The sequence below is a fragment of the Chanos chanos genome, chromosome 9 (assembly GCF_902362185.1).
Source record: "Chanos chanos chromosome 9, fChaCha1.1, whole genome shotgun sequence".
Taxonomy (NCBI): domain Eukaryota; kingdom Metazoa; phylum Chordata; class Actinopteri; order Gonorynchiformes; family Chanidae; genus Chanos; species Chanos chanos.
Genome location: NC_044503.1, coordinates 38,398,248 through 38,425,218, shown reverse-complemented (window position 1 = coordinate 38,425,218; position 26,971 = coordinate 38,398,248). Strand labels below are relative to the sequence as shown.

The window sequence follows — 26,971 nt, the reverse complement described above, 5'->3', positions numbered from 1 at the left end:
TGACTGCACCTCCCATACAGTGGGAAAACAAATGAGTCACTACAACTATTACATCACTTTATAAGACTATTACATCACATCATAAGACTATTACATCACATCATTAGACTATTGGAGAGACGTTGAACTATTCCAGTCTCTTCACAGAACCACATGGTTTCCCTGTCAACCATCAGAATCAACAACTAAAGTAATATTAACAATGTTATAACTTGTTAACAATGTAATAACTTGCTCTGAAATGCAGTGAGTACTTAACGGTGACCAGAGCCGGCCACCAGAGGGCCCCCAAGAGCGCATGAAATGTCCCCCTTTTTTTCCCCCCTTGTGATATATCAGTGGTAATCATACAAAAATGCATTATTATGTTAACAGGCCGGCTAGCTAGTGCTACGGGTTTCATCAGTTCCCACTGGTGTCACATTCATGTGCATGCGCACTGTAACTGACGTTAAACTGCATTTTGATGGAGGCACAGTCAGTGAGACTAACGTTGGGTCAGCGTCGATGGAAAAAGCACCAAAAAGTAATGTTGTAAAACAGGACATATCCCGCTAAGTCATTTGATTTGAACTGGAGTTGATTGTTGATCTCACGATGGAGTATTAAGGGCCACACTGAGGGGGAAAAAAATCGTGAGATTTCGAGGTCATAATATTAGGCCTCGAGAACAAAGTCGTACTTTTACGAGAACAAAGTTGTCATTTTACAAGAAAATATAACATTACAAGATTAAAGGCATAATTTTACGAGAAAAAGTCATAATATTGTGAGAAAAAAGTTTAATGTCATTTTAGGCTATGTGTTATTTTAGAGGGGAAGAGCAGCCTACATTAAAATGATTAATGAACCTGTAAAACCTGTGTTTGCTCAACAAGCAAAACCGTATTTATCAAACGTATAATGATAAGATGATTAAGTAAAGTTACGTGTTGACTGATGTGTGTGGCATGGCATGATGCCTGAGACAAACAGCAGTTGCCAGAAGCAGACTCAGGCTGCAACAGACTGTTCTCTCGCCCGTTTTGTTGGTTGCTGGTAATATATTATTCTTAAAATTATGGGTTTTCTTTCTTCGAAATTTTACGATTTTATTCTTTTACCATTATGATTTTTTTTCTCATAAAATTACAACGTTATTCTCGTGGTATTACGGGTTTTTTTTTCTTGAAATATTGTGACTTCATTCTCAATACATTATGACTTTATTCTCAAAATTTTAGCACTTTGTCTCTCAATTACGACTCTGTTCTTGTAATATTACGACCTTATTCTCAAAATCTCAGAATTTTTCCTTAATGCTCTGTTGTATGTTCTGCACTTTTGCACATTGCAAATTTTTTAAACCAAAAGCAATTAAAGTGGTTAACTTGTTCACAGTAAATGCATTGTCTGCTGGTTTAGTTTTGTTACTTTTTAGTTCACCACGTTCAGTATGCCACTTAGTGCTGTATCACTGAATATTAAAATGCATATTAACGCCAGACCACTTTTGTGAGTTTGGTATCTTTTAAGATTAAAAATCATCGAAAGGTAAAAACATGCCAGGCTGACATTGGTATGAAGTAAGCAACATAGCTACAACTCATAAAATTGATAATGGATGTATTAGATTTACAGTAGGTGTGTGAATGATTGAGCTTTGACAATAGTCAATAGTATTGGCGGCGCTGAGGCAGTGGAGGGCCCTCAGTCAAATTCTGCTTAGGGCCCTATAAAGGCTTTGGCCGGCCCTGTTTTAATAGGTGTCCTTGCAGTGTGAACTGTGTCCTTGTGGGATGAGAATGATTTGAATGGTGTGTACTGAGTGTGTACTGAGGTCTGGGGGAATTGAGTGTAGTCAGTGTAGAATATACAGCATATCATATGTATATCATATATTGGGCCAGCCTTGACAGCGATGCAGTCTCCCAGACTTTTTGTCGTTGTAGGGGAATGAAAAAGAAGAAAATAACTTCTCATCCAACTAATTTCACAATGTCCGCATTATACTCTTATAACAGTACCCATCCATAATTTTACATAGTAAAACCATACATTTACAGAGCTGTAGTCAGATGACCATAAACTGACTAAATCATCAGCTCTATTTTACACAAGTTAAAAACGTTTGGTCAGACAGAGACATCCATGATTACTAAGAGTCAGTTACTACTTGTGAAGAGAAAACTTAAAAAGTGATGAGGAGAGATCTGTGACATCATGTTATGATTGACATGCAGAGCACAGTGAACAATGTTCCATTCTAAAGAACAGGGAAGAATTTAACTGAAGCAGCCCACAGTTAACAACAGCAGAATCTCCTGAGTGGATTTTGACTGCTCTTTCCTCCTCTGGTCACCAGAGGGCGACATAGACTTTTGCATTTAGTAAACTGTTTTGGTTATGGTCCTCATAACTGTGTTTCATTCATTTGTTCTCTTGCGTGTTAACTACTTTGCATCTGTTTTCTGTTAACTCTGTGTTTGTAAGTGTTGTCTGTTTCAGTTGTGTTTTGTTGCTCAGTCCTTACTTTGTTGTTTCCTTGGTACATCTAGAGATCAAGCCTGTGTGTAATCTTGAACAACTCCAGTAAAATCTGCTCTTCGTCTTACTGGGTTTAGTGACCCTGTTTAGGGGGTCCGCCTTATCAGGTTCATCTAGCTTTTATCTGTGGATTGGAGGGTAGAGTTTAGACCTGACTAATTCATATTCCTGAGTGTGAACCTGCACCTTGTTACATGTCCAGAGAAAGTCCTTTGTCAAGTACTAGAGTTCTCTGTCCTCTCAAGACAGTCATGTGTTTATGCGGAAGAGGGTACATCTAAACTCCTCCCACCCAAAAATAAATGTTGAATGAGAAAAATCTTAATACACATTTATAATCACACAATAATTATACCTGGGCATTACGTATGATGACAAATACACGAGTAACATGCTGTCTTAATATGGGTTAGACATCACATTGAAACAGAATTCATAACTAAGAGGTGATAAAATGCAGCTAACACACAAAGTCATAACATTTAATTGAGACAGCTGAGAATACTGTCAGTCATTCACTAAATAATGTGGAGAGACCTGTGTTTTCACACACAAGACTTTCATGAAAGAGAACATTGATGACACTGAGACAGTTTGAAACAATTCAGGCCATAGCTAGTAAACAGAGAGAAATCCACATTACATACTTGATTACGTTTGGATATCTACAGACTGGATTTTTTTTCATCTGGTTTATAGTTGTTCCTGTTGGGCTCAAAATGCACCGGTAAGCACTTGTTGCCAATTTTATCACATCCCAGAATAGTGTGTTTGGTTTCCATGTCAACTCTTCTGACATCACATGAACCCTGTATCAACACGGGCAGTGATGAAGGAGGATGGCTGATTGCTGATGCATTTATTTCCATCGTATGTCCTACCCCCTGATAGCAAACACTCTGCCTTCTGCCTACTGTTACTGTGTTACTGTGAACTGACTGGCAGAACTCAAATATCAATAAGCCGTTTAATTTTTCTGAGCCAACAAAATTCGCTGTTTTTCAAATCCATAGTATACAGTATGTTAAGGTTAGTGTTAAGGTTAGGGTTGGGGCTAGGTTTGAGGTAATGACAAAAAAAAAAACATTGAGGTAGTGACTTGGGGTAGGATATGAAATATATGGAATATTGTGATGGATGTGTGTTGCATTTTGCACCTTATATCACTGTATTGTATGAAAGCTGATCACACAAAGAATCTTTGAGAGAACTGGTAGTAATCATTTTTAGCTCAAGTCTTTTGTCCTAAACCAGAGACACTTGCCTTTTGGAGACATGCACCATCCCAACCTTAAGGGACATGAGAATATGGGTCTGTCTTGAGTGTTGTCAAAATGGCCAATGTGAAAAAAAATGTCAAGGACATACCACAGAATTTTTGAAATCCAAAGAGAATTTGGAAACCCGTGGTATGTCACCCATAAAGACAGGTTTTGCAGATTAGTTTGACTGTTGGTTTGTTGTGCCAGTGGTATTGATAAGTTGTGATTCATGGTTCATGATAAACATTAGACTGAATACAGATGTCACTTAGCTATCATCATAAACTTATTTCAGAGCTTGAACCCAGTTCAGTTACAGTTATTCTGAAAAACTATTTCTAGCTCAGCACCCTCAACACTGAATCTAGAAATTATTCAAAGCAACTATTCATTCGCATTAACATATATGAAATAACAGTGTTAATGTAGCAAGTACAGTAATAGGCCTACTCTTCGAATCCAATTCTCCTGGATAATTACAAATCTAAGTTCCTAGATCACTACATTCAGTAAACTAGGGAATGATTTATCATGCACTCAGAGAACAGACACATGGACGTTAATGTGTATTACAACAATTACATTCAAATGGTATAGAGTGTATCTGTCATTGAACAAAACTGGTTTTAGATGGAGCCAAGACACATTCACCACACACACACACACCAGGCTGGGAAAATCCAAGTTGGGGGGTTGAAATCCAGGGAGAAAATTCTGTCGTGTGGGTTAAGGTTAGTGGCCAGTGCTTACATACTGGAAAGAAGAGTCGCAGATGAGAGCTCTACCTGAAAATTAATCTCCTGAAATTTCATTTCAAATATTAATTAAAAAACAAGCCAAAGCAGAAAGAAATCTGTTTGAAAAAGATTTATTTCTTATTTATACTAACATACGTGTATAGTCACAACTGACCCAGCTATATAAAATAGAAACACATTAAAGCGTTCTAATATGAAACAAAGATAAACAACATATAAAATGCTGATTTAAACATGTAAAATGCTGATTAAAATTGCATTGCTATGTGTTCACCTGTCAGTGACTCAACTGGGTACACACATTGAGATTGCATGTACAGACACATCGGCATCATTCCATCTGACTACTCAACACACATCATGCCAGTCTCTAAGCCTCCAAGCATTTACAACAAGTTAAATGTTTTCTTAAAAGTAAAAGACGCACAGGATATCTCAAGAGGCCAGCAGTCTGTGTTCAAGATGACACATTTTTGAGATGCTCTAGAAGATAGCTCTGGCTGATGTGTTCTTGAAGGAAGATATGTTTTCTATTAGGTAGACTGCTGAGAAGTGTGTTAAAGATGGTGCGTAGGCAACAGATGTATAGATAGCAAAGAAGTGTCAAGCATTCTTGAAGGTGGATGTGAGAATTCGAAGGTAAATATGGGTTTTAGAAGATGAAGTTTAGTTCTAGAAGGCAGATGTTTGTTTAGAAGACAGAAGTGTCTCCAAATTCAGACACAGGCACTCCACGACCCGTCAGTCTGGAGCCAAGTGATCTCAACATTTGCACTAGGTAGCGCCAAAACTTCACATTCACAAAAGCATAAAGTATAGGATTAACACAGCAGTGGAGGAGGCCCAGTGTATGTGTGGCAGCAAGTGAAACATCCAAGGCCTCAGTGCTGTCACAGGACCCATGTGTATTTAGGCTCCATCCATTGCTATGGAAGGTATCCACCATGAGGGTGATGTTGTAAGGCGTCCAGCAGATGAAGAAGGCCAGCACCACAGCCAGGAACACCCTCACAGCCCCCTGCAGGCCCTGGGAACTGCGCTGCAGTCGCAGGAGGATGCAAGAGTAGCAGAACAACATTATCACAGCTGGCAGAAGGAAGCCCAGCACATGGTGGAGCAGACGGAAAGCCTGACGCCACTCGGGTGCTGGATAGTGGTAGGTGCATTCCACTCTGTTATCCCGCCTTATGTCCCTCTGTGCCTCCAAATACAGCCAATCAGGGATGGACAGAAGGAGGGAGAAAAGCCAGACAGCCACACAGCTGCTCTGAACCACCCAGAGCTTTGCACATGAGTAGATCTGCACGGCGTGGACGATGGACAGGTAGCAGTCCAGGCTGATGCAAGCCAGCAGGAAAATGCCACAGTAAAAGTTGATCTGGGGAGTAAAAAACAGAAACAGAGAAATGGTAGAGTGTTTTTAAAGGCATGTCATCAGAGTTTTTCCACTGTTATGAGAAGGAACTTAAACTCTCAAACTCCACTACCAAAACCAAACCAGAACCAAACCTTTCTCAGAGTAAAACTCAGCACCTGATCTCTGGACCTCAATTCAGATGACTTCTTTCTCTTACCTTAAATAGAGCTCCACTAAGTTTGCAGAATGCTGTTTTGAAGATCCACCCCTGAGTTACCTCCACAGCCCAGAAGGGCAGCGTTAGCAGCAGCAGAGTGTCGGCCACACCCAGGTGCATAACGAAGGTGTCTGTCACACTCCAGCTCCGCTTCTTCTGCCACAGAATGGCCAGGACCAGCCCGTTACCCAGCAACCCCAGAACCAACGCCAGAGAGTACAGGGTGGGGATAAGGATTCCCTCAAATCGTATACTGCTCAACTGGTCACACGCCAACCCTTCACAGCAGTTGCTTTCGCCTTTGTGGTCATAGCTGTAGTTGTAGTCTCCCGAATAATCTAGGATGAATGTAGAGTCTAATTCCTGAAAGTCAGTCAGTTCATTCATTTAGTAGTTGCACAAGTCATTCTCACTCAAATAACAGTACAGATATACTGTACAGTTTTGGATATACACAATATAGGACAGTGCTGACCTTTGGCAGAAGTTATCTGCCAGGTGCATGTGACTGGCTGAACTTCACTCTCTGAGTAATTCACTCAGTGAAGACAGATTGGAGAATTAGCTTCCTTCAGTTCCTCTATTCATTAATGTGGAATAATTTCCCTACAATGTTATATTTTCATAACACCATGTACAATGAGAGATACTCCAAAGGGAGACATGTTTGGTCATAGGTGAATTGACAACAATATCAGAGCATGTCAAAATCATTGTGTCTGAAAATACCCTCAGAGACTCCCGGGGGTTAACTGAATTTGTTATCTCCGACCACCATAGACTGTAGGATAGAAAGATGTATAGCTCTACTGCAGGGGTGTCAAGACTGCAGTCCTGTGGGGTCTAAGGTGCTGTTGCTTTTCTTGTCAACCAACTAAATGCAGTCTATGATTGGCTGAAGAACACACACACACACACACACACACACACATGTTTTTCAGATAAAAAATCAGCCTGTTACCAAGAGATAACAACAGGAAGCTACAAGACTTTGGTCCATCAGGACTACATTCTGACAATTCTGCTCTACCGTAACTGTTCCAAGTCATCACAAGTAAGACAAGCAGGGTGAATCAATCCCAAATCTGCAGCTTGTTTAAGATAATTCTGTTTCCTGGATTCAGACAGAGATTTTTGAAAAAATGCATTGATTCATTTAACAATATAATTACTGTACTTGTACAAACAAAATGGTTCAAAAAGATGGAATAGCTCAATGTCTAACCAGTACAAAGATCCCCTTTGCCGATAATTTCAGAATAACAGAGGACAGAATGTGTGTATTAGATCAGAGATAACACGCATAGAGCTATTAAATTAACTACATTAAGAGGACAGTTTGTGTGTATAAAATCAGAGAGAACACACTCTGAAATGCAATAGAGACCTGCTAAATTAACCACATTAAGAGGACTGTCTGTGTGCATTAGATCAGAGAGAATACATTACCATGATGAGAGAGATGCAGAAGGGGAGTTCACTACAGCACTGAGTAAAACACTGAGTAATCTTTACCACTGCAAACCCCCAGTGTTGCACTCACGCTTTTATAGATATCGTGTGTGTGTGTGTGTGTGTGTCTGCATGTCTGTGTGTGTGTGTGTGTGTATGTGTGTCAGTGTGTGTGAGTGTGTGATCCTTACAACTTAGCTCACACACACTCTATCTTCTCAGTATCTTTCACTGTCACTCTGGGCTTTGTGTGCAAACCAGACATTGAACGAATGTCTTTCGTTTTGTTAATTATTTTTTCTTTGAGACTGAGAATGACAGTAAGAACATCTCATCTGTGTCTGGTTTGTCCCCAGAACTAGAGTCAGTTCACACTACTCCAAAAGCTCCAGTCCTTTAGTCAAATTTAAGATCTTCACTGTGGTTGAGGTGTGAAGATCAGACCATGTCACTGCAGACAGCAGCATTAAACTGGGGTTTTGCAGAAAGACAGTGACCAGCACAGACATCTTACTCATACACCACAACATATACAACCACTTCAGCTTATCTTTTCAGTTCATTTCTATGTTATGATATTTCTCTTTCAGTCTCTCTTCCTCCTTAACACTTAACACAATAATCTCAGAATTAAGTATGATTATAGTTAGTAATAATTAAGTATGATTATAGTTAGTAAGAATTGATTATGATTATAGTTAGTAAGATTAAGTAGTAAGATTCTGTAGTAAATATCTCACTAAATAAATAAATAGATGAACGCTGTCCTATAGAGGGGTAGAGCTGAGATTGTACATGCTGTGGTGTGAGTTTGTCATTCTGTCGCCTGATTCTCACAAAATTCACTCATTTCCCAATCAGCTTTTCACAGCCACACCCAGCTACACACATGGCATGTGATGCGAAACTATCACCTACCCAAAAATAGTGCCCACACCAAAGCAGTGAGCTGTAATCTGAGGGATGATTTACTGACACTTCGAGGAAGGACATGCAGCCTTTTGAAGGCATTGTTTGTCAAATGATCATGTGATAGAATCTGAAATTCTGTTCTCATTTTATTCCTTACTACTCTTTCATTATGAAGTCCTTTTCATTTTGTGTATGTGAGTGTGTGCGCATCTATATATGTGTGTTTATTCATGTGTGTTTACTCGTGTGTGTGTGTGTGTATGTGTTGGTGGGTGTGTTTGTACATGTTTACTCGTGTGTGTTTACTGTTGATAACGATAAGTGGACAATATTTTGCATCCTTCAAAAATGTGTTTGTAAAAGTCTTATATTGTACTTGCTTGCTCTTGTTAAGTAAAGGATCATGTATAGTCTGCCAGTCATTATCAAAAATTAATACCGACAGGATGAACAGAACCCTGACGCGCAGTAGAGAGGTCTTTTATCGTCCCAAAGCGATTTGTTTTTCGATAATGACCGTCAGACTATACATTATCCTGCTTATTATACGGTTACTTGCCAAAATGATGAAAATGAAGAAACTTCACACAATATTTCATTTTAATGATTTTATTGCCGTTTCATGGCTTCCGCTGAGAAAAACAGTCCCTCTAGCAAACAGAACTTAGAAGTTGCAGGTGTTGCATAGCAACGTGTTAGGCTACCTATAGACTCGTCAGCTTGTAGCAGATTAATAGGCTAAGCATGTTTATTTATATTAAATTGAATGTTTCCATAAATGGTGCAGTTTGAGACAATGAATGGCACATTTCGGGAGAAGCTGAAGTTGATGTCCCCATTCATTGAAATAACCATGAATTTCTGTTGCGATAAGTGACCGGACTACTTGTGGAATGATATGAAAGATGTGAATCAAAAGCACAGAACCAATGATAGTGGTCATTAATTTTTTTGTCAGTGGCCATTATCAAGAAATATCAGACCTCCAAATGTATAAATGGCCCATTCAATTCAGTGAAACTTTCTGCAGCATTCTGAGGAACCATAGAATAATAGGATATTAATTGTTACTAACTAATGATGTCAGTGGAAACAACATATTTAAGGAAACCAGGTCTTATTTGTTTACGTAAAACATTCAAATAGCATTCAAATAAAAACAATACAAAAATGCTGAAATCAGTCATAACTTGTGGTGTGGTGACCATGTATGCTGCACACTGCATTGATTCTCAATGCACATGTACACTAGTCTGTCTTACTATCCTTCTAGGCTAAATGATGCACTCTATACATGGACTCTCAAGGCGTGTTTTGATTGGTTGTCACAAAGTGAGTGACATACTCAATAATGTCAGCTCACACATTGTTAAAACGACAATTACGATATTATCGCAGACGATACATGTCGCACACCCCTGATTGTGATGGCGTTCTGTGTTTGTTTGTGTGTGTGTGTGTTTGAAAACATTCCTTTTAAGGCAGTCACGTCTTCATGTATCAACTGTCTTTAGGCCTCTTCACTCTTTTTTTTTCTCTTCCTCTCGTGTTTTTTCTCGTGTTTTTTCTTAGTCAGTACTTAGTGTGTGTATATGGGTTGCATATTTAGATTGCGACGCTGATTTTAATATGACATGAATGCATGGGGCTGCCGCAGTCTAAAGGTTAGAGAACCGGGTTCGTGACTGGAGGGTTGCCAGTTTGATTCCCAGGCCCAACACCCACGGCTGTGTGCCCTTGAGCAACTTAACCCTAATGCTCCCCGGGCGCAAAGGAATCCTGCCCACTGCTCCTGTGTCTGTTGTGTGTGTTCACTACTGGTGTGTTGGATGGGTTAAATGCAGAGACAAATTCACTGTTCATGGTGTGTGCACTCACGGAGATTTACATTTTACATTACATTTACATGTAATAGAGACACAGGCCCCAGTCGACCTCATCTCAGCTCTTTAATCACAGAGTCATCATCTGAAAACAGACAGTAAATTACTGCTGAGACGCATCTTTTAAAAAAAAAGTCAGTGAGTTTAAAAGGTCATGAACTTTAGTCCTGTTTATATCTCGTTTTTTTTTGTTTGTTTGTTTGGTTTTTTTTGTCATTCTGAAGGTTATGTCATAAAACTATGATCCCCTTTTGATCAGAAAATAAATGTATAATGGAAATGTATGTCTATACACATTTATCATCACACATTAATTAGAGTTGGGCAGTATGTATTAGATCAGTAGTAAGTGTTGTTTGATTCTCTGTAGACTGAGAGAAGAGCAGGGGGAGGAGTGACATTTCACAGACGCTGTGAGGACTCACAGATGTCTGTGCTGAGATCTGCAGCTTCATTCAGACTCACACAGCCTGTGAGTAAAATCTGTAATCTTGAACAGGTGGTAATTTGTCCATAATAATCTACCTTAATCTGCAGGGCACAATGTAACAGACAAATAGAGGTAACATACATTTGTAATCTGGATAACACAAAGACACAGTCTCCTGATTAAAACAGACTGGCTCTGGCCTAAAAGTGTCCTTGTGTGACATTAGAATAGAATTCATAACGGACCACTGTTAACTAGTCTCCACAAAGTTCAGATGGTTTTCTTGCCCTCGCCGTTTCTAGCAACGGTAGAGAAATTAATTTTGCACTTACACTGACAGCCTGCGGGGGCAGCAGTGAGTCAGTAGTTTGGCTGAGAGTCAATGGGACCGATGTCTTGTATAACTTTTATTTTTTGCTTTGCTTACCTGCCGGTGACTCTACGTTTTATTTCAGACACAGTGTCAGTTCTGCATCACTAACTGGCAGCAACGGGATGAACACGGCATTACACAAATACACACACACACACACACAGTCTTTTTTTTAAGAGTAAAAACTAGGAATGTCCTCATCCGAGCACAAAGATCAGTATCGGGGCGGATCAAGGCATTTTTTAACTGATTGGTATCTGCTTTACTGAGCTTTACGACCTTAAGCCCGATCCTTTGTTTTACGCCCACTGTCACATGGGTTTTGTAATTGGAGAACATGACTTGTGGCAGGACGCGGCTAAAATGCCTGCAGTGCGGATATGTTTTAAACTGGGAGACGATAGCAGTCCAGTAGCCAGTTGTAGGCTAATGTTTGCAATGCGAGCATTTCGCGAGGCTGTAGTGACGTAGAGCTGCGTTCAGTAGGCTACTACCGCTCTGATACGGCACCTAAAAAAATAAACACTCAGCGAAATACAGTGAAATCACTCAGGTAACACATACAAAGGCTGCTCCAAAGCAACACACATTGGAGTATATACTTTTAAAAGGAGAGAGAAATTTCGTCGAGACTGCAACAAGGCCGAAAAGGGTACCAAGAAGCCTAAACCATAAGCCTAAACCACAGGAGGCCAAAACCGATTTCCCTCTAAAACTTCCTTTATAAGACATCTCTCTTTTTCCACACACAAGTTTGTTTGAGATTATTGTAACCCCTGACTCAATCATGAGTCAAGAATTTTCCAGAATGAGACGGTGTCTCCTGTGTTTAAAAAATAGAGCAGAATCTGATTGTCTGATGAAGCTTGTACCATGGCTGCTTTGGACTATGTTCAATGCCTTTTATTTTTGTGCAGTCAGGGAATAAACACTAAGAAATGTAGCTGAGCATATTTAACAGCATATCTTATCTAATAATATGAATCAACTCTATAGCATATACCTGAGACAACACTGAGTGAATGAAATCTTCTATATCCTGTTCCTACAGAAGTATTCATTTTTACATAGTGGCAAAAAATGTTTAAATAACTGTACGATACCATTTTAAAATAATGCATGAGACAGCACAGTAGCCACTTGAGGATTGGTGTCTACTATCAGCCATGTACTTAATAATGTGTTTTCACACATGACCTGTGTTTTCACACACAAGGCTCTCAAGAAAGAGAAAAGCGAAAACACTGAGCCATTTTTAAACAATGCAGGCCACAGAAATTAGATGCAGAGAGCAATTTCCATTACATTACTGATTTATGGATTAATTAATCAATTCCGTTTGGTTATTTGCAATTTGGGTCATTTTCCTCGGGTTTATCGTTGCGCCAGTTTGGCTCGAAATGCACAGGCAAGCACCGTTTGTCAATCTTATCACATCCCAGAATAATGTGTTTGGTTTCCCTGCACACGGTCATGACATCGCATAAGGTCGTATTAACACGGACGGTGATGAAGGTGAACGGCCGCTTGCTGATGCATAGATTTCCTCTGGTTTTGTTTTCTTGCTTCTTGTATATCTTTCCCCCTGATGCTGAACACACTGCCTTGACCTGCTCCGTGTGGTCATGGGGCAGGAAAGACTGCACTGGTCTGCCACAGGCTTTCATTCGTTTTATGAAGATCTTCCATTGGTTGAAGTCGAGAGTGGCCGGGGGGTTCTGCTGTAAATGCCTCTGTGCAAAAGTGTCATAGGCGCCTTCATTCCGTTTACGCTCGCAGGGCTGATCACTGACGTCATCCAGAGTCAAACACAGACCCAGACACACAGACAGAAGAGTTAGTGCCAACATCCTAGATGTCAGTGGGCTGCAAAGACAAAAAAAAAAAACACCATAAAGCAACTCACCATAAAACAACAGTGGGATTTTTTTTTCATGGTTCTTGTTTCCTTTTTGCTACATTTTTATGATTTACGCCATACCCTGCCAAAAAAAAGTCAAATGTGTTGGACACCTGGATTCTTTTGAGCTGGCACTGATGGTGTAATTTTAAATAATTTAGTTAATTACATATCCTTGATCTCCTAGAGAACATAGATTTAAATAAATGAGTTGATTAAATAAATGAGTTCATTATTTGTCGTTACTCGCTAAACAGGACTGAGATGAAATGGTTGCTGTGCAGTAGAGCAGTGTGTGATTAGAGGTTGGCTATGGTCCTCATGTCAAACTGTCTTCTTATTAAAGTGTTTCTACAAAAGTCTTTATCCATTTATTCATCTACTACTGGTAAGAATTCTGTTCTGTCTGAAATACTTAACAGTCACCTGGTGGTGTGGTAGTCATAAGACAATAAGAATATGAACAATGAATTGACTGGCAGAACTCAAATCTCAATAAGATGTTTTTTTTTTTCTGAACCAGTCTAATTAACTGTTTATTTCTCCTGTCTTTGGAGTCTGTAATATACAATAATTGATTTTTGTGTTATCACCAACCACCACAGACTGTGGGTTAGACAGATGTATAGGTCTACTGCAGGGTTGTCAGACTGCAGCCCGGGAGGGGGGGGGGTGTCAAAGCCACTGGTGCTTCTATTATCAACCAACTAAATGCAGTCCCTGATTAGCTGATGATCACACACACACGTTTTCCAGGCAAAAAATCAGCCTCTTGTCAAGAGATGAAAACAAGAGGCAGCAGGACCTTGGCTCACCAGGGCTACATTCTGACAATTCTGCTCTACTGTAACTGTTCCAAGCCATCACAAGTAACAAAAACAGGGTAAAGTCAGACCAGTACAAGATCCATTTAAAGATTTTCCAGCAGAGCAGTCTCTAAGAATTGTGTGTTCCTACTCTGGTATCATTCACAGATGTGCTGTGGGTTATGATCATGCACAGAGACCTGTTTGTATTAGAGGAGTGAGAATACACTCTGACATACACAGAGACCTGTTAAATTTGCCACATTAAGAGGACAATCTGTGTGTATTAGTTGAGAGATAATACACAGAGACCTGTTAAATTAACTGTATTAGAAGGACAGTCTCTGTGTTAGAGCAGAGAGAATACATAGAGACCTGTTAAATGTACAACATTAAGAGGACAGCCTGTGTGTATTAGAACAGAGAGATTAAGTTACCTTGATCAGAGGAGCGGAGTTCACCACAACACTTAATAATCTTTATCACTACCAACCCCCCAGCGCTACACCTGTGGTTTTATAGACATTGTGTGTGTGTGTGTGTGTGTGTCTGTGTGTGTGTGTGTGTTTGTGAAAACACTTATTTGTCCTTTTAAGGCAGTCATGTCTTCATATATCAGCTGTCATTAGACGACCACTCTCTCTTTATTTCCTCTTCCTCTCTTGTGGGTTTTTCTTGGTATTGTTAGTTAGTAGTTTGTATGTGCACATGAGTTAGATGATTGCACAGAGTAACCGTTTTTCACAAACCAGTCATGAGCCGGTGTTAATATCCCACGAATGACTCATGAGTGCATTCACATGAGAATGAAAATCAGACCTCTGTCTATCTCTTTTAAAACACGAGTTTGTCCAGGTATTTTATCATCTGGCCTGTGCATGCGTTCCGCTGAACTGCAGCTTCACAGCCTGAGACCACTGACAGGCCCCCAACCACAAACCTCACTCTTCCTGTAGCACAGAGGAAAAACAACACCACAGTCAGTCTAGTCATAGATCTTTAGTCACAGTGTCATCGTTTTACAACAGATCATACATTACTGCTGTAATGCTGTTTAAGAGTTTGTGAATTTTTGTATAACCATGTATACTCATGAGTGGATGCTTGTTCGTCATTTTCCTTTTCAAACGTCTGACTCCTCCCACCTTTCACGTTTCTGACACAATGAGCCACTGGGCTGGAGTTCTGTTACATCACCATCTCATGGGTTAAAAACTGGTGACACATGCTGTGGTGAAATGTCCTCTTAAAACAGCACAATGTTCTGGTCACATGATTCAACCAACTAACATTGTTGTTTAACAGTGTGATTTTACCTGAATGGATGATACATGTGTAAGGAGAAAATCTCAAGACAGATTTATGATCCCATATTCATTAAGGTTGGGCAGTATGTATTAGATCAGTAGTGAGTGTTGTTTGATTCTCTGTAGACTGAGAGAAGAGCAGGGGGAGGAGTGACATTTCACAGACGCTGTGAGGACTCTGTCCCCATTAACACTCATAGGAGGTGAGAGGTCTCTGTGTTCAGGGTCAGATGTCTGTGGTGAGACCTGCAGCTTCACTCAGACTCACACAGCCTGCGAGTAAACTCTGTAATCCAGAACAGTCTGTAATTTGTCAGAAATAGTCTACCTTAATCTGAAGGACATAGTCTAAAAGATATACTGCAGCCTAACATGCAGTCTTATTATGGATAGCAGAAAAGATTAACTTCAATATTAATCTGCAAAGCAGGTTGTTAAAAGGATCACAGTTCAGCTCTGTCCAAAATATATTATTCTCTTATATCAGAGCAGATATCTGTGCTAAATCTACTGAAATTTCACATTTTATACCAACTCTGACTGTCCCCAGCTGAGGTAAATGTGTTGATATTGCACCTTCAGTGACAGCAGTGAGTTTGCTTGAGGTGTTCAGGCTGATGTTTTTATATAATCGAAGATAAGGTATTCATTTTTACTGCTATGGCAGAAAAAATAGCTGTCACCTTTAAATAATTGTATAAAACAGCTATTTAAAATAATACACAAGACAGCATAGTCGCTACTTTGGGATTGCTGTCTTGTTTTCCCACTATACAGTTAGTATAACTATTACATCACATCGTAAGACTGTTGGAGAGACGTTGGAGAGACATTGAATTATTGAATTATTCTTTTCTCAGAATCGCGTAGTTCCCCTGTCAACCGTCAGAATCAGCAGCTAGTGACTGAGTAACAATAACAATGCTAGAATATTTACACTCACTTGCCCTGCGATTCAGTGTTCAGTGGACAGCAGTGTGGTGTCCCAGACCTTTTGTCATTATAGAGAAATGAAACAGAGGCTGTCCCACCCACACAGTTATTAACCTGTCATCCCACCGATTCCACAGTCTCCACTCATATTTATAACACATATAACCCTATAATGGTGTCTTAGACAGAGGTATCCATGATTACTAAGAGTCAGTTACTACTTGCGAAGAGAAAACTGTAAAAGCGATGAGGAGAGATCTGTGACATCATGTTAAGATTGACATGCAGAGGACAGTGAACAATGTTCAATTCTAAAGAACAGGGAAGAATTTAACTGAAGCAGCCCACAGTTAACAACAGCAGAATCTCCTGTATGGGTTTTGACTGCTGTTTCCCCTACTGGTCACCAGAGGGCGACATAGACTTTTGTGTTTAGTACACGTGTTAATTAGTGTGTTTTGTTAACTCTTGTGTTCTGAGGTGCTGCTTTGGTTGTCTTTTGTTGTTCAGCGTTGGCCTTTTGTTTGTTTTGTTTTGTTATTTGACCTACTGGGTTTAGGGACTCTGTTTAAGGGGTCCACCTCGTCAGGTTCATCTAACTCCATCAGAAGGTGGAGTTTAGACCTGACCCCTTCATATTCCTGAGCGTGAACCTTGTTACATGTCCAGAGAAAGTCCTTTGTCATAGACTAGAGTTCTCTGTCCTCTGAAGTCACTAGAGGGCACCACATAACTACAAACAGAACACAGTTATGTGGTGCCAGCAGAACAGCATAGCATAGAACCAGATGAGTGTCACTGTCAATCAGGCTTTGCTTTGGGTCTGTCACTTCATGATCATCATCTTTTTATATCATTTTTACTTATTGTATCATTATTATCTTTTTTGAAATGAGCAAATCAGATCCTTTAAACTGCGATTGATGTGAAATTGAACTTAACTGGCCATAAATTGTAAATCGAAATAATTCAGCAAGGTACCTTTGTCAATTTTTTGTTACACTGAAGTTCCAGACTGAATTTCCCAACCCCTCCTCAAACACCTCCTGCATCTAAGTCAAACAGCTCTGTTCCAAGTCACTAGTTGCCATCCCAAAAGAGGCCACAAGGGGGAGGTATTTTCTCTTACATGACAAATGAATTACATTACACATTTGAAATGTAATTTCAGATGCACCTGTTGTAACAGTACCTGTTTGTGTGTGGAACTGGACACAAAGCCAGTGTCTGCGGTGTGTGTTCACAGAGTGGGAAAGACCACACATGGCTTTTTTTTTCTTTTCTTTTTTTTTTTCTTTTCTTTTTTACAGTTACTGATTTCTCCAGTCAGCAAAATCCAGTCTGTTCTGCAGGATTGCTTGGTTTATCTCCCCAAAAATGTTTATCTTCAAGCACTCATTTCACTTTAAACACATGTGAAACACAGTAAAACCTGTACAGATGTTATGCTTTGCTAGGCAACAGTTTTATTTGTGATTATGCAAAGAGAAGTTACAGCAGTGACACAATGAGCAGATGTTTTTACCATTAACAGCTCACAGCTGACAGGAGGAGCAGAATAAGGACATTAAGGTTTTCTCATGGAAGGAAAATGATAGACAGGTAAGATAACACAGCGCAGGTGACAGGTAAGTAAACTGAATAAATCATGGTTGAGCCAGACACGGGTGCCTGACATGCTTTTGTATAATTACCCACAGCTGCCTGACTGCCGTTAAAATGGACCGGCAGGCACCTGTTTTCATTTCTGTCTTTGTTACATGCCAGAACGAGGTGTCGCTCTTGTTCTTTTTTCACGTTTCTAATTTGACAAGAGCCTTTCCTTTCAAACTCAACAGTGATGAAAGTGAACGTACCATTGCTGATGCATAAGTTCCCCTCGATAATCTTACCCCCCTCTGCTGTGCAGACCTCTCTGATTTGGTATAATTGTCCATAAGGCAGAAAAGACTGATATTTTGATGAGCAGTTTTCCTGATATTTCTCTATGTATTCTTGCCATCTGTTCTGGTCAGTGGTGTTAGTAGGTGCCTCTTCTTGTACATGCCTCCTCAAGAAGTACTTATAAGGGGGACCTTTTGAACTTGTACAAGGCTGGTTTGGAATGGCATTCACAGAGAAACAAACACAGAGAGTCAGGACCATGACAGACAGCATTGCAGATCTCTGTAGAAAAGGATGAATTAACACAGATAAGATTAAACTTACGCTTAGATTAAATTTACTGTCTGTGTGCATGATGTCTGTGCATGTGCATGTGTGTGAGTGTCTGTGTATGTGTGTGTGAGTGAATGAGAGAGAGAGAGAGGGGACAGATGTTTCTGATTCATACACACGCTCACAATCTTACATGTTTCTATTCTAAATGTTTTGTCAGGCATAATTAAGGGTGAGACCATAACTGTCACGGTTACGGCCGTGTTCTAAATCTCGTCTTTTTGTTTCTAGTGTTTTCCTTTCTCCTCTGTGTCTCCTGTGTTCCCCCTGTCATTTCATTCTTCTCTGTGTTTGTCGTGTGTCTGTGTTGTGGGCGTGGCACTCCACTCTCTCTCTCCAGATCGGTTTACACACCTGTGGACCATCAACTGAACAGCATTTCAGCCCTGGTTTTGGCTCAGCCTGTGTGGTAGGGCTCGTTTCTCAGCCATTTGAATTCTGAATTCCATCTGCTCATGGGTTTGTTAAGTTTCATGTCTGAACTAAACTTCCTCTCTTTACACTCAGGATCATCTCCCCTTTTCACCAGCTCACCCCTCGCCTTCCAGCCACACCCACAGTTCTGTCTCTGTCGCCCCTCACCTTCCAGCCACACCCACAGTTCTGTCTCTGTCGCCCCTCACCTTCCAGCCACACCCACAGTTCTGTCTCTGTCGCCCCTCGCCTTCCAGCCACACCCACAGTTCTGTCTCTGTCACCCCTCACCTTCCAGCCACACCCACAGTTCTGTCTCTGTCGCCCCTCACCTTCCAGCCACGCCCACAGTTCTGTCTCTGTCACCCCTCGCCTTCCAGCCACACCCACAGTTCTGTCTCTGTCGCCCCTCGCCTTCCAGCCACACCCACAGTTCTGTCTCTGTCACCCCTCGCCTTCCAGCCACGCCCACAGTTCTGTCTCTGTCACCCCTCGCCTTCCAGCCACGCCCACAGTTCTGTCTCTGTCGCCCCTCACCTTCCAGCCACACCCACAGTTCTGTCTCTGTCACCCCTCGCCTTCCAGCCACACCCACAGTTCTGTCTCTGTCACCCCTCGCCTTCCAGCCATGCCCACAGTTCTGTCTCTGTCACCTCTCACCTTCCAGCCACACCCACAGTTCTGTCTCTGTCGCCCCTCGCCTTCCAGCCACGCCCACAGTTCTGTCTCTGTCGCCCCTCGCCTTCCAGCCACACCCACAGTTCTGTCTCTGTCGCCCCTCACCTTCCAGCCACGCCCACAGTTCTGTCTCTGTCGCCCCTCACCTTCCAGCCACGCCCACAGTTCTGTCTCTGTCGCCCCTCGCCTTCCAGCCACGCCCACAGTTCTGTCTCTGTAGCCCCTCGCCTTCCAGCCACGCCCACAGTTCTGTCTCTGTCACCTCTCACCTTCCAGCTACACCCACAGTTCTGTCTCTGTCACCCCTCACCTTCCAGCCACACCCACAGTTCTGTCTCTGTCGCCCCTCGCCTTCCAGCCACACCCACAGTTCTGTCTCTGTCGCCCCTCACCTTCCAGCCACGCCCACAGTTCTGACTCTGTCGCCCCTCACCTTCCAGCCACGCCCACAGTTCTGTCTCTGTCCCCTCGCCTTCCAGCCACGCCCACAGTTCTGTCTCTGTCGCCCCTCGCCTTCCAGCCACACCCACAGTTCTGTCTCTGTCACCCCTCACCTTCCAGCCACACCCACAGTTCTGTCCGTCCAGCCAAACTTTCAATTCTGATCTGTCATCTTCTCCTGCCAACAGCTTCCTTTTGCTCACTGCCTTCACCCCCACTACCTCTATTTCATCTCTACAGTAAACAAACTCCACTTCATTCTAACGCTGAGTCTGTGTCTTGCATTTGGGTTGTGTCCTGCATCTCTGTTGTTTGTAACAAAAACACTTTTAATTTAACAAGACCTTACACTCTCTGCTAGACACAACTTAAAATTCTCCCTCATACACACTCTAAATCAGTGTGAGAAAGTATTAGAGATTACTACTTAGCCAAGTGTTGTAAGTCAAGAATGCATAAAACATTAAGTTCAGAATAACAGAGAACAGAATGTGTGAGAGAATACACAGAGACCTGTTAAATTAACCACATTATGAGGACAGTCTGTTTGTATTAGAACAGAGAGAATACACAGAGACCTGTTAAATTAACTACATTATGAGGACAGTCTGTGTGTATTAGAACAGAGAGAATACACAGAGACCTGTTAAATTAACTACATTAAGAGGACAGTCTGTGTGTATTAGATCAGAAAGAATGCACAGAGACATGTTAAATTAACTACATTATGAGGACAGTCTGTGTGTATTAGAACAGAGAGAATACACAGAGACCTGTTAAATTAACTACATTATGAGGACAGTCTGTGTGTATTAGATCAGAAAGAATGCACAGAGACCTGTTAAATTAACCACATTAAGAGGACAGTCTGCGTGTATTAGAACAGAGAGAATACATTACCATGATGAGAAAGATGCAGGAGAGGAGTTCACTAGAACACTGAGTAAAACACTGAGAGTAATCTTTACCACTGCAAACCCCCAGTGTTGCACTCACGCTTTTATAGATATCGTGTGTGTGTGTGTGTGTGTTTTGTGGTGATTGTGAGCGAGAATGTGCATGTGTGTGTGTGTATGTTGTGGCCTTGATGTGGGTGTGTGTGTGTCTGTGTGTGTTGTTGTTGTGTGTTCATGTGTGGGGTGTGATCCTTACACCTCAGCTACCACACATACAGTCTCCTCAGTGTCTCTCATTGTCACGCTGGGCTTTGTATGCAAACCAGACACTGAAGGCGTGTGTGTGTGTGTGTGTGTGTGTTTGTGTGTGTGTTTTGTTTATTTTTGTAAAGACTGAGAATGGCAGTAAGAACATCTCATCTGTGTCTGGTTTGTCTCTAGAACTAGAGTGAGTTCACACTACTCCAAAACCTCTGTGGTTGAGGTGTGATGATCAGACCATGTCACTGCAGTCAGCAGCGTTAAACTGGGGTTTCACAAAAAGATACAGACAGTAAATACAGTGACAGTGCAGACATCTTACTCATACACCACAACATACGCAGACACTTCAGATACACACAATACTTATCTTTTCAGTTTATTTCTATATTATGATATTTCTCTTTCAGTCTCTCTTCCTCCTTAATACTCCAAATAATCTCAGAATTAAGTATGATTGTAGTTAATAAGATTCTGTAGTAAATATCTTGATAAATAAATAAATAGATGAACACTGTCCTGTAGAGGGGTAGAGCTGAGACTGTACATTCTGTGGTGTGAGTTTGTCATTCTGTCGCCTGATTCTCAGAAAATTCACTCATCTCCCAATCAGCTTTTCACAGCCACACCCAGCTACACACATGGCTAGTGATGAGAAACTATCACCTTCCCAAAAAACTGTCCACACCAAAACTGTGAGAGAGAATCTGAGAAATTATGTGTTGACATTTCTAAGAAAGACATGCAGCCTCTGGAAAGCACTGTTTGCCAAAATCGTGTGTGTTTACTCGTGTGTGTTTACTTGTGTGCATGTGTGTGTGTGTGTGTGTGTATGTGTGCGTCTTCATGTATCAGCTGTCATTAGATCACTCCTCTCTTTGAACTTTAGTCCTGTTTATATCTCTCTTTTTCTCATTTTGAAGGTTATGTCATAAAACTATGATCCCCTTGTACTCAGAAGCAAAATGAATAATGAAAATGTATGTCTATACACATTTATTCATCACACATTAATTAGATTTGCGCAGTATGTATTAGATTAACAGTGAGTGTTGTTTGATTCTCTGTAGACTGAGAGAAGAGCAGGGGGAGGAGTGACATTTCACAGACGCTGTGAGGACTCTGTCCTCATTAACACTCATAGGAGGTGAGAGGTCTCTGTGTTCAGGGTCAGATGTCTGTGGGGTGATAGCAGTTGCATTCAGACTCACACAGCCTGTGGGTAAACTCTGTAATCCAGAACAGCCAGTAATTTGTCAGAAATAGTCAGAAATAATCTTAATTTAACGGATGTACAGAAGTAACATGCAGTGTTAATCTGGAAAACACAAAGAAACTGTCTTCTGATTAACACAGACCAGCTCTAGCCTAAATGTGTCTTTGTCATACATTAGAATAGAATGCATAACAGATCACTGTTAACTGGTCTCGACAAAGTTCAGGCGGTTTTCTTGCCCTTCGCGTTTCTAGCAGTGGTTTGATGTTGAGTTTGATGTTGCACTTACATTGACAGTCTGTGGGGGCAGCAGTGAGTCAACAGTTCAGCTGAGATTCAATGGAGCTGATGTTTTGTATCTCTAGTAGTGTGTTCAATATCAATATCAACTGTGTAAAAGTTAAAAAAAAAAAAAAGAAAAGGGAGATACATTATTAATCCCCAAGGGGAAATTAGGTCTCTGCAATGCAACCCATCCAGAGCAGTAAAGACACACACACACACACACACTGAGAGTAGTGAGCAAACAACACACACACACACAAGGAGACAATGAGCACAGACAGCCGGAGCAGTGGGCAGCCACACAGCTGCAGTGCCGACGGAGCAGTTGGGGGTTAGGTCCACTGTATCGCCAGTGGACAGCATGTGCGGCTGTCCACCCGAGACCTTTCCCTCAGAGCAGATTCCCACAAGCTAGCCCCTCGGGTTCATCTGACCCTTCCCCATTGTTCGAGTCATCAGCCCCCACTGCAGTCCGCCTCAAGCTCCCTACTGCTCTTCGCCTCATTCACCCCACTTTTCACGTTTCCCGCATCAAGCCGTACGTTCATAGTCGCCTGTGATACGCGGCTGAGCCTGGCACCTGCCGTTCTTTTTTCTCTCAGTGTTCACTTATTTTTGAGCTGCAACCTTCTACATTCCCCACTGAACGAGCAAAAGTCGCCTGCATAATCACTCAGCTGTCTGGCCGCGAGGCAGTGGGGAACAGCCGTCTGGGAGGCCAAGTACAATCATCCAAAATCATCCAAAATTCTACTGCTGCTCCCGTATATGTGTGTGGGTTATGTTTGGCTAACCAGGGGTGACCAAGGATGATGGGAGTATTGCTGTTTGTCTGTGATTTGTAGTTCTGACCGTGTTAACCTTGACTTGTCTTTGCCTTACGATTTGGATTTGTTTGCCCTGTGGATCACTGGATTTGACCTTGGATTGAACTTGTTTTTTGACCTGCCTTTGCCTCACGTCTTGGAATTGTTCGCTCTCTTGATTTCTGGCCTTGACCTTGGACTGGACACTGTTTTTGAGATTGCCTTCTGATTTTTTGAATGAATCTAATTTTACCTAGTGGGTCTGCGATTGGGTCTTGGTCTGTCAAAACCTCACAGATAGGTACAGACACAGATTAAACAAAATCATGGATTTAAACATTAACAATACAGGATTTTCTCCAGTGAGAATCAGATTTAATCTAGGACTCAGACTTAACCTTTCTCTAGACAAAACGGTGTGTCGAACGTCCGCTGTTACAGTTTGGATGATTCTGGTCTGGCTCAATGTTGTTTGAATTCAACTGAAAATGAATCGGCAAATGCTTACCGCCACAGGCCGGGATAATGCGTTTGGTCTCTTCCCCGACATGTTTGATGAACAGTGGTAAAAGTAAAGTTCTGTTTGCTGATACACCGATCCTCTTAGTGCATTTTTTTCCCTCTTTCTGAACACAGTGCCTGGTCCCTGAGACTGTAGAGCAGGAAAGACCGTACCGGCCTTATACCACCAGCCTGTGGTATACTGTAATGTATTTGTAGTTTTATGTGGTATATTGTACTGTATTTGTAGTTTTATGGGGTATATTGTAGTTTAATTGTAGTTTTATGTGGTATACTGTACTGTATTTGTAGTTTTATGGGGTATACTGTACTGTATTTGTAGTTTTATGGGGTATATTGTAATGTATTTGTAGTTTTATGTGGTATATTGTAATGTATTTGTAGTTTTATGTGGTATATTGTAATGTATTTGTAGTTTTATGTGGTATATTGTAATGTATTTGTAGTTTTATGTGGTATATTGTACTGTATTTGTAGTTTTATGTGGTATATTGTAATGTATTTGTAGTTTTATGTGGTATATTGTAATGTATTTGTAGCTTTATGTGGTATATTGTAATGTATTTGTAGTTTTATGTGGTATATTTTACCAGCAGCATGAGAGCATCCCATGCTGAATTTCAGACGACACATTATTCTAATTTCTTTTTTTGTTATTGTGGCCCTCTCACTAAGCTGATTTTTGATTGTCTTAAATATGTTGTTACATATGTGTTGTGGCCCGCTAACACTCTACACTATACACACACAGCAAGGGAGGAGCTTAGATGGAATCCACTGGCAGGATATATGTCTAGGGGTTAAAGTCTTGCCGAGGGGGTCTAAGAGGCCTGGGTTACCTATGGAAATGGCTATCATTTATGCTGGATGGATGACCTCCCTTGCTTAATCCACTATTAAAAATACAAGCTCCCACTTTGATGTTAACCATCAAAGATACGAACGGTAAATACTGTGTCCTACAAATGAAACCAGTTATATACACTTTAGTTATAAATCCACTAGAGTAACTTGCACAACGACAACCTACAGTTCATTTACCCCTTTGCCACAATGCACATACAAATCAGCTAACTTTACCAACAATGACATTTATTTGGCCACTCACGCTATCAGTAGTCAACAGAAGTTACACACACGCACACACATATACTCACACAATAAACAATCAACTAGGTGACATAAAAATAAAATCAAATTCCCGGGTTTTGACATACAAAGACAGTCTGGGGTACCTCTTAGTTGGCGCGCATGTCCAAATGGTGGACCAAGGCACGTATTTTGTGCTCATTGAAACCATTTGACTGTTTGCAAAAGAAGTACGGCAGGACCTCCACGGCTGAAGAGTGACGTAGACTACGCTGTCTTTGCTGCTCCATCCGCGCTGAAATCTCAATGACAGTCGTCCTTGACAAAGTCCGGGAAAACTCAGTGTCCACTGTAGTAATCCACAAAATGGAGAGTACTCAAACTCTTCTAATTTCGCCAACACCAAGCAAAAAAAACCACACCAAAACTGTCCCGGAAAACAAATATACACTGGGGAAAAAAAACGACAAAACGACACACTTTGCCGTTCGCAACTTCTGGAAAACTTTTGGGTTTAATTCAACACAATTCAACATTCTCTCTACGTTCATTTTTCTCTCTCCGCTCTCTCTAACCTTTTTTCCTCAGACCTTCTCGAACTCTCTCATTAACCAGACACGCCCATGTAAATTGCCACAGTCAAACGATAGGCCAGTTTTAACCAATCACGTCTTGTTTCCTTATTTTGTCCTCCAATGAACTAGTTTTAACTGTACCACGAACATCGTAATGAGCTCTTATAAAATGAAAACCCTTGCATATTTTAACAGCATTATCATGTTTCCCCCCCCACACTTTTAAAATGAAAAGAGTAGGAAATTTCAACAGCACTTATGAAATGAAAACATTTGCAGATTCTAACATTATTAAAGACATTATGATGGACACACATGAAATGAAAACAGTTGCAAATGACTCAAACATTGCAATCACACTTCTACCGCATTTTGCCATTGTACACAACAGTATACAAAAATAAAACTATGCCTCTCACAGCGGTGCTACATTATTATTATTATAGTTCTTTTCATTTATTATCTTTTGATTACAGTGACAGTGACAATGTAACACACAAAACAAACGTGAATTAAGTGTTTTTATGTGAGAATATTAAACCTGGTCTAAAGAATACAGACACATCATTTTAATCCATCAACGTAAACCCATCATTAAAGTGTAATTATCTTAATTCATGTCTTGAGGTAATTCTTAAAAAAATCTTAAAATGATAACACTTGATTTAGCATTATAACTCGTCATGAACTGGACGTTGTTGGTAGGTGCCAGGGGACTTTGATGATGGCGATGTCATGCAGTCTGGCTTGTTCTTGTCTGGTTTCACATCTTTTGGGTTGGACTGAAAATGGGCAGGCAAACACTCTCCCTTGATCTTGTCACAAGCCAGGATGATGTGTTTGGTTTCTTGGACGATGTCTGTGATGCAACAAGTGACGGTGTCCACGTAAACAGTGGTGAAGGTGATCTGAGGTTTGCTGATGCACAGATTCTCCTCGTGTCTATTTCCCCCTTCTGAACACACTGCCAGGACCAGGTCCCTGAGATTGTAGGGCAGGAAAGACTGCTTTCGTCTGTCACACGTTCCAATTTGCTCTATGAAATTCTGCCAGTCGTTCTGGTCCAGAGTGGTTGGCGTATCATCACGCAAATGTCTCTTCAGAAACGTGTCGTAAGCGTGAATATTTTTCGCAGGCATACAAGGCTCTGAATTGAACTTGTCTAAACCATCATTCAGAGAGACACTTATGCAGAGACCCAGGACAAGAAGGGTCATCATTTTAGACCCCCTGCTCTGTAAAGGAAATATCATCACAGGTATGATAACTGAATCCTGTCTTTCATGTAAGACACACAGTCAGTGTAAATGTAGTTAAAGAACATTTGAATGGTCTGGAATGACACTCTCAAACCAACTGGCTATGTAAATGAGTAATGAAACTGCTGTTAACTTTGATCAATCTGACGGAAAGACAGTGAATCAAAGTGAAACTAAAAAGTGATGAAACTGACAA

General features: G+C 41.0%; 1 protein-coding gene across 1 annotated transcript; it reads right to left on the bottom strand.

Annotated features, from left to right (window-relative positions):
• Nucleotides 1–5,237: 5,237 nt before the first annotated feature.
• LOC115821764 (C-X-C chemokine receptor type 3-like) lies at nucleotides 5,238–13,934 on the bottom strand. Its single transcript, XM_030785558.1, has 3 exons — nucleotides 13,814–13,934; nucleotides 6,121–6,458; nucleotides 5,238–5,924 (listed from the first exon to the last, which is right to left on the bottom strand). The coding sequence occupies exons 1-3, from the start codon at nucleotides 13,932–13,934 to the stop codon at nucleotides 5,238–5,240; spliced, it is 1,146 nt and encodes a 381-aa protein (XP_030641418.1).
• Nucleotides 13,935–26,971: the final 13,037 nt, after the last annotated feature.

Bases quoted from the DNA above. Each gene is read 5' to 3' on its own strand.
- LOC115821764 (XM_030785558.1), bottom strand. From the start codon at position 13,934: ATGGCTTGGAACAGTTACAGTAGAGCAGAATTGTCAGAATGTAGCCCT. The intron at 6,459-13,813 runs GTGTGTGATCAT...CATTCATCCTAG, and splicing joins TTTTTGCCTGGAAAACGTGT to ATTATTCGGGAGACTACAAC. The intron at 5,925-6,120 runs GTAAGAGAAAGA...TTTACTCCCCAG, and splicing joins TTAGTGGAGCTCTATTTAAG to ATCAACTTTTACTGTGGCAT.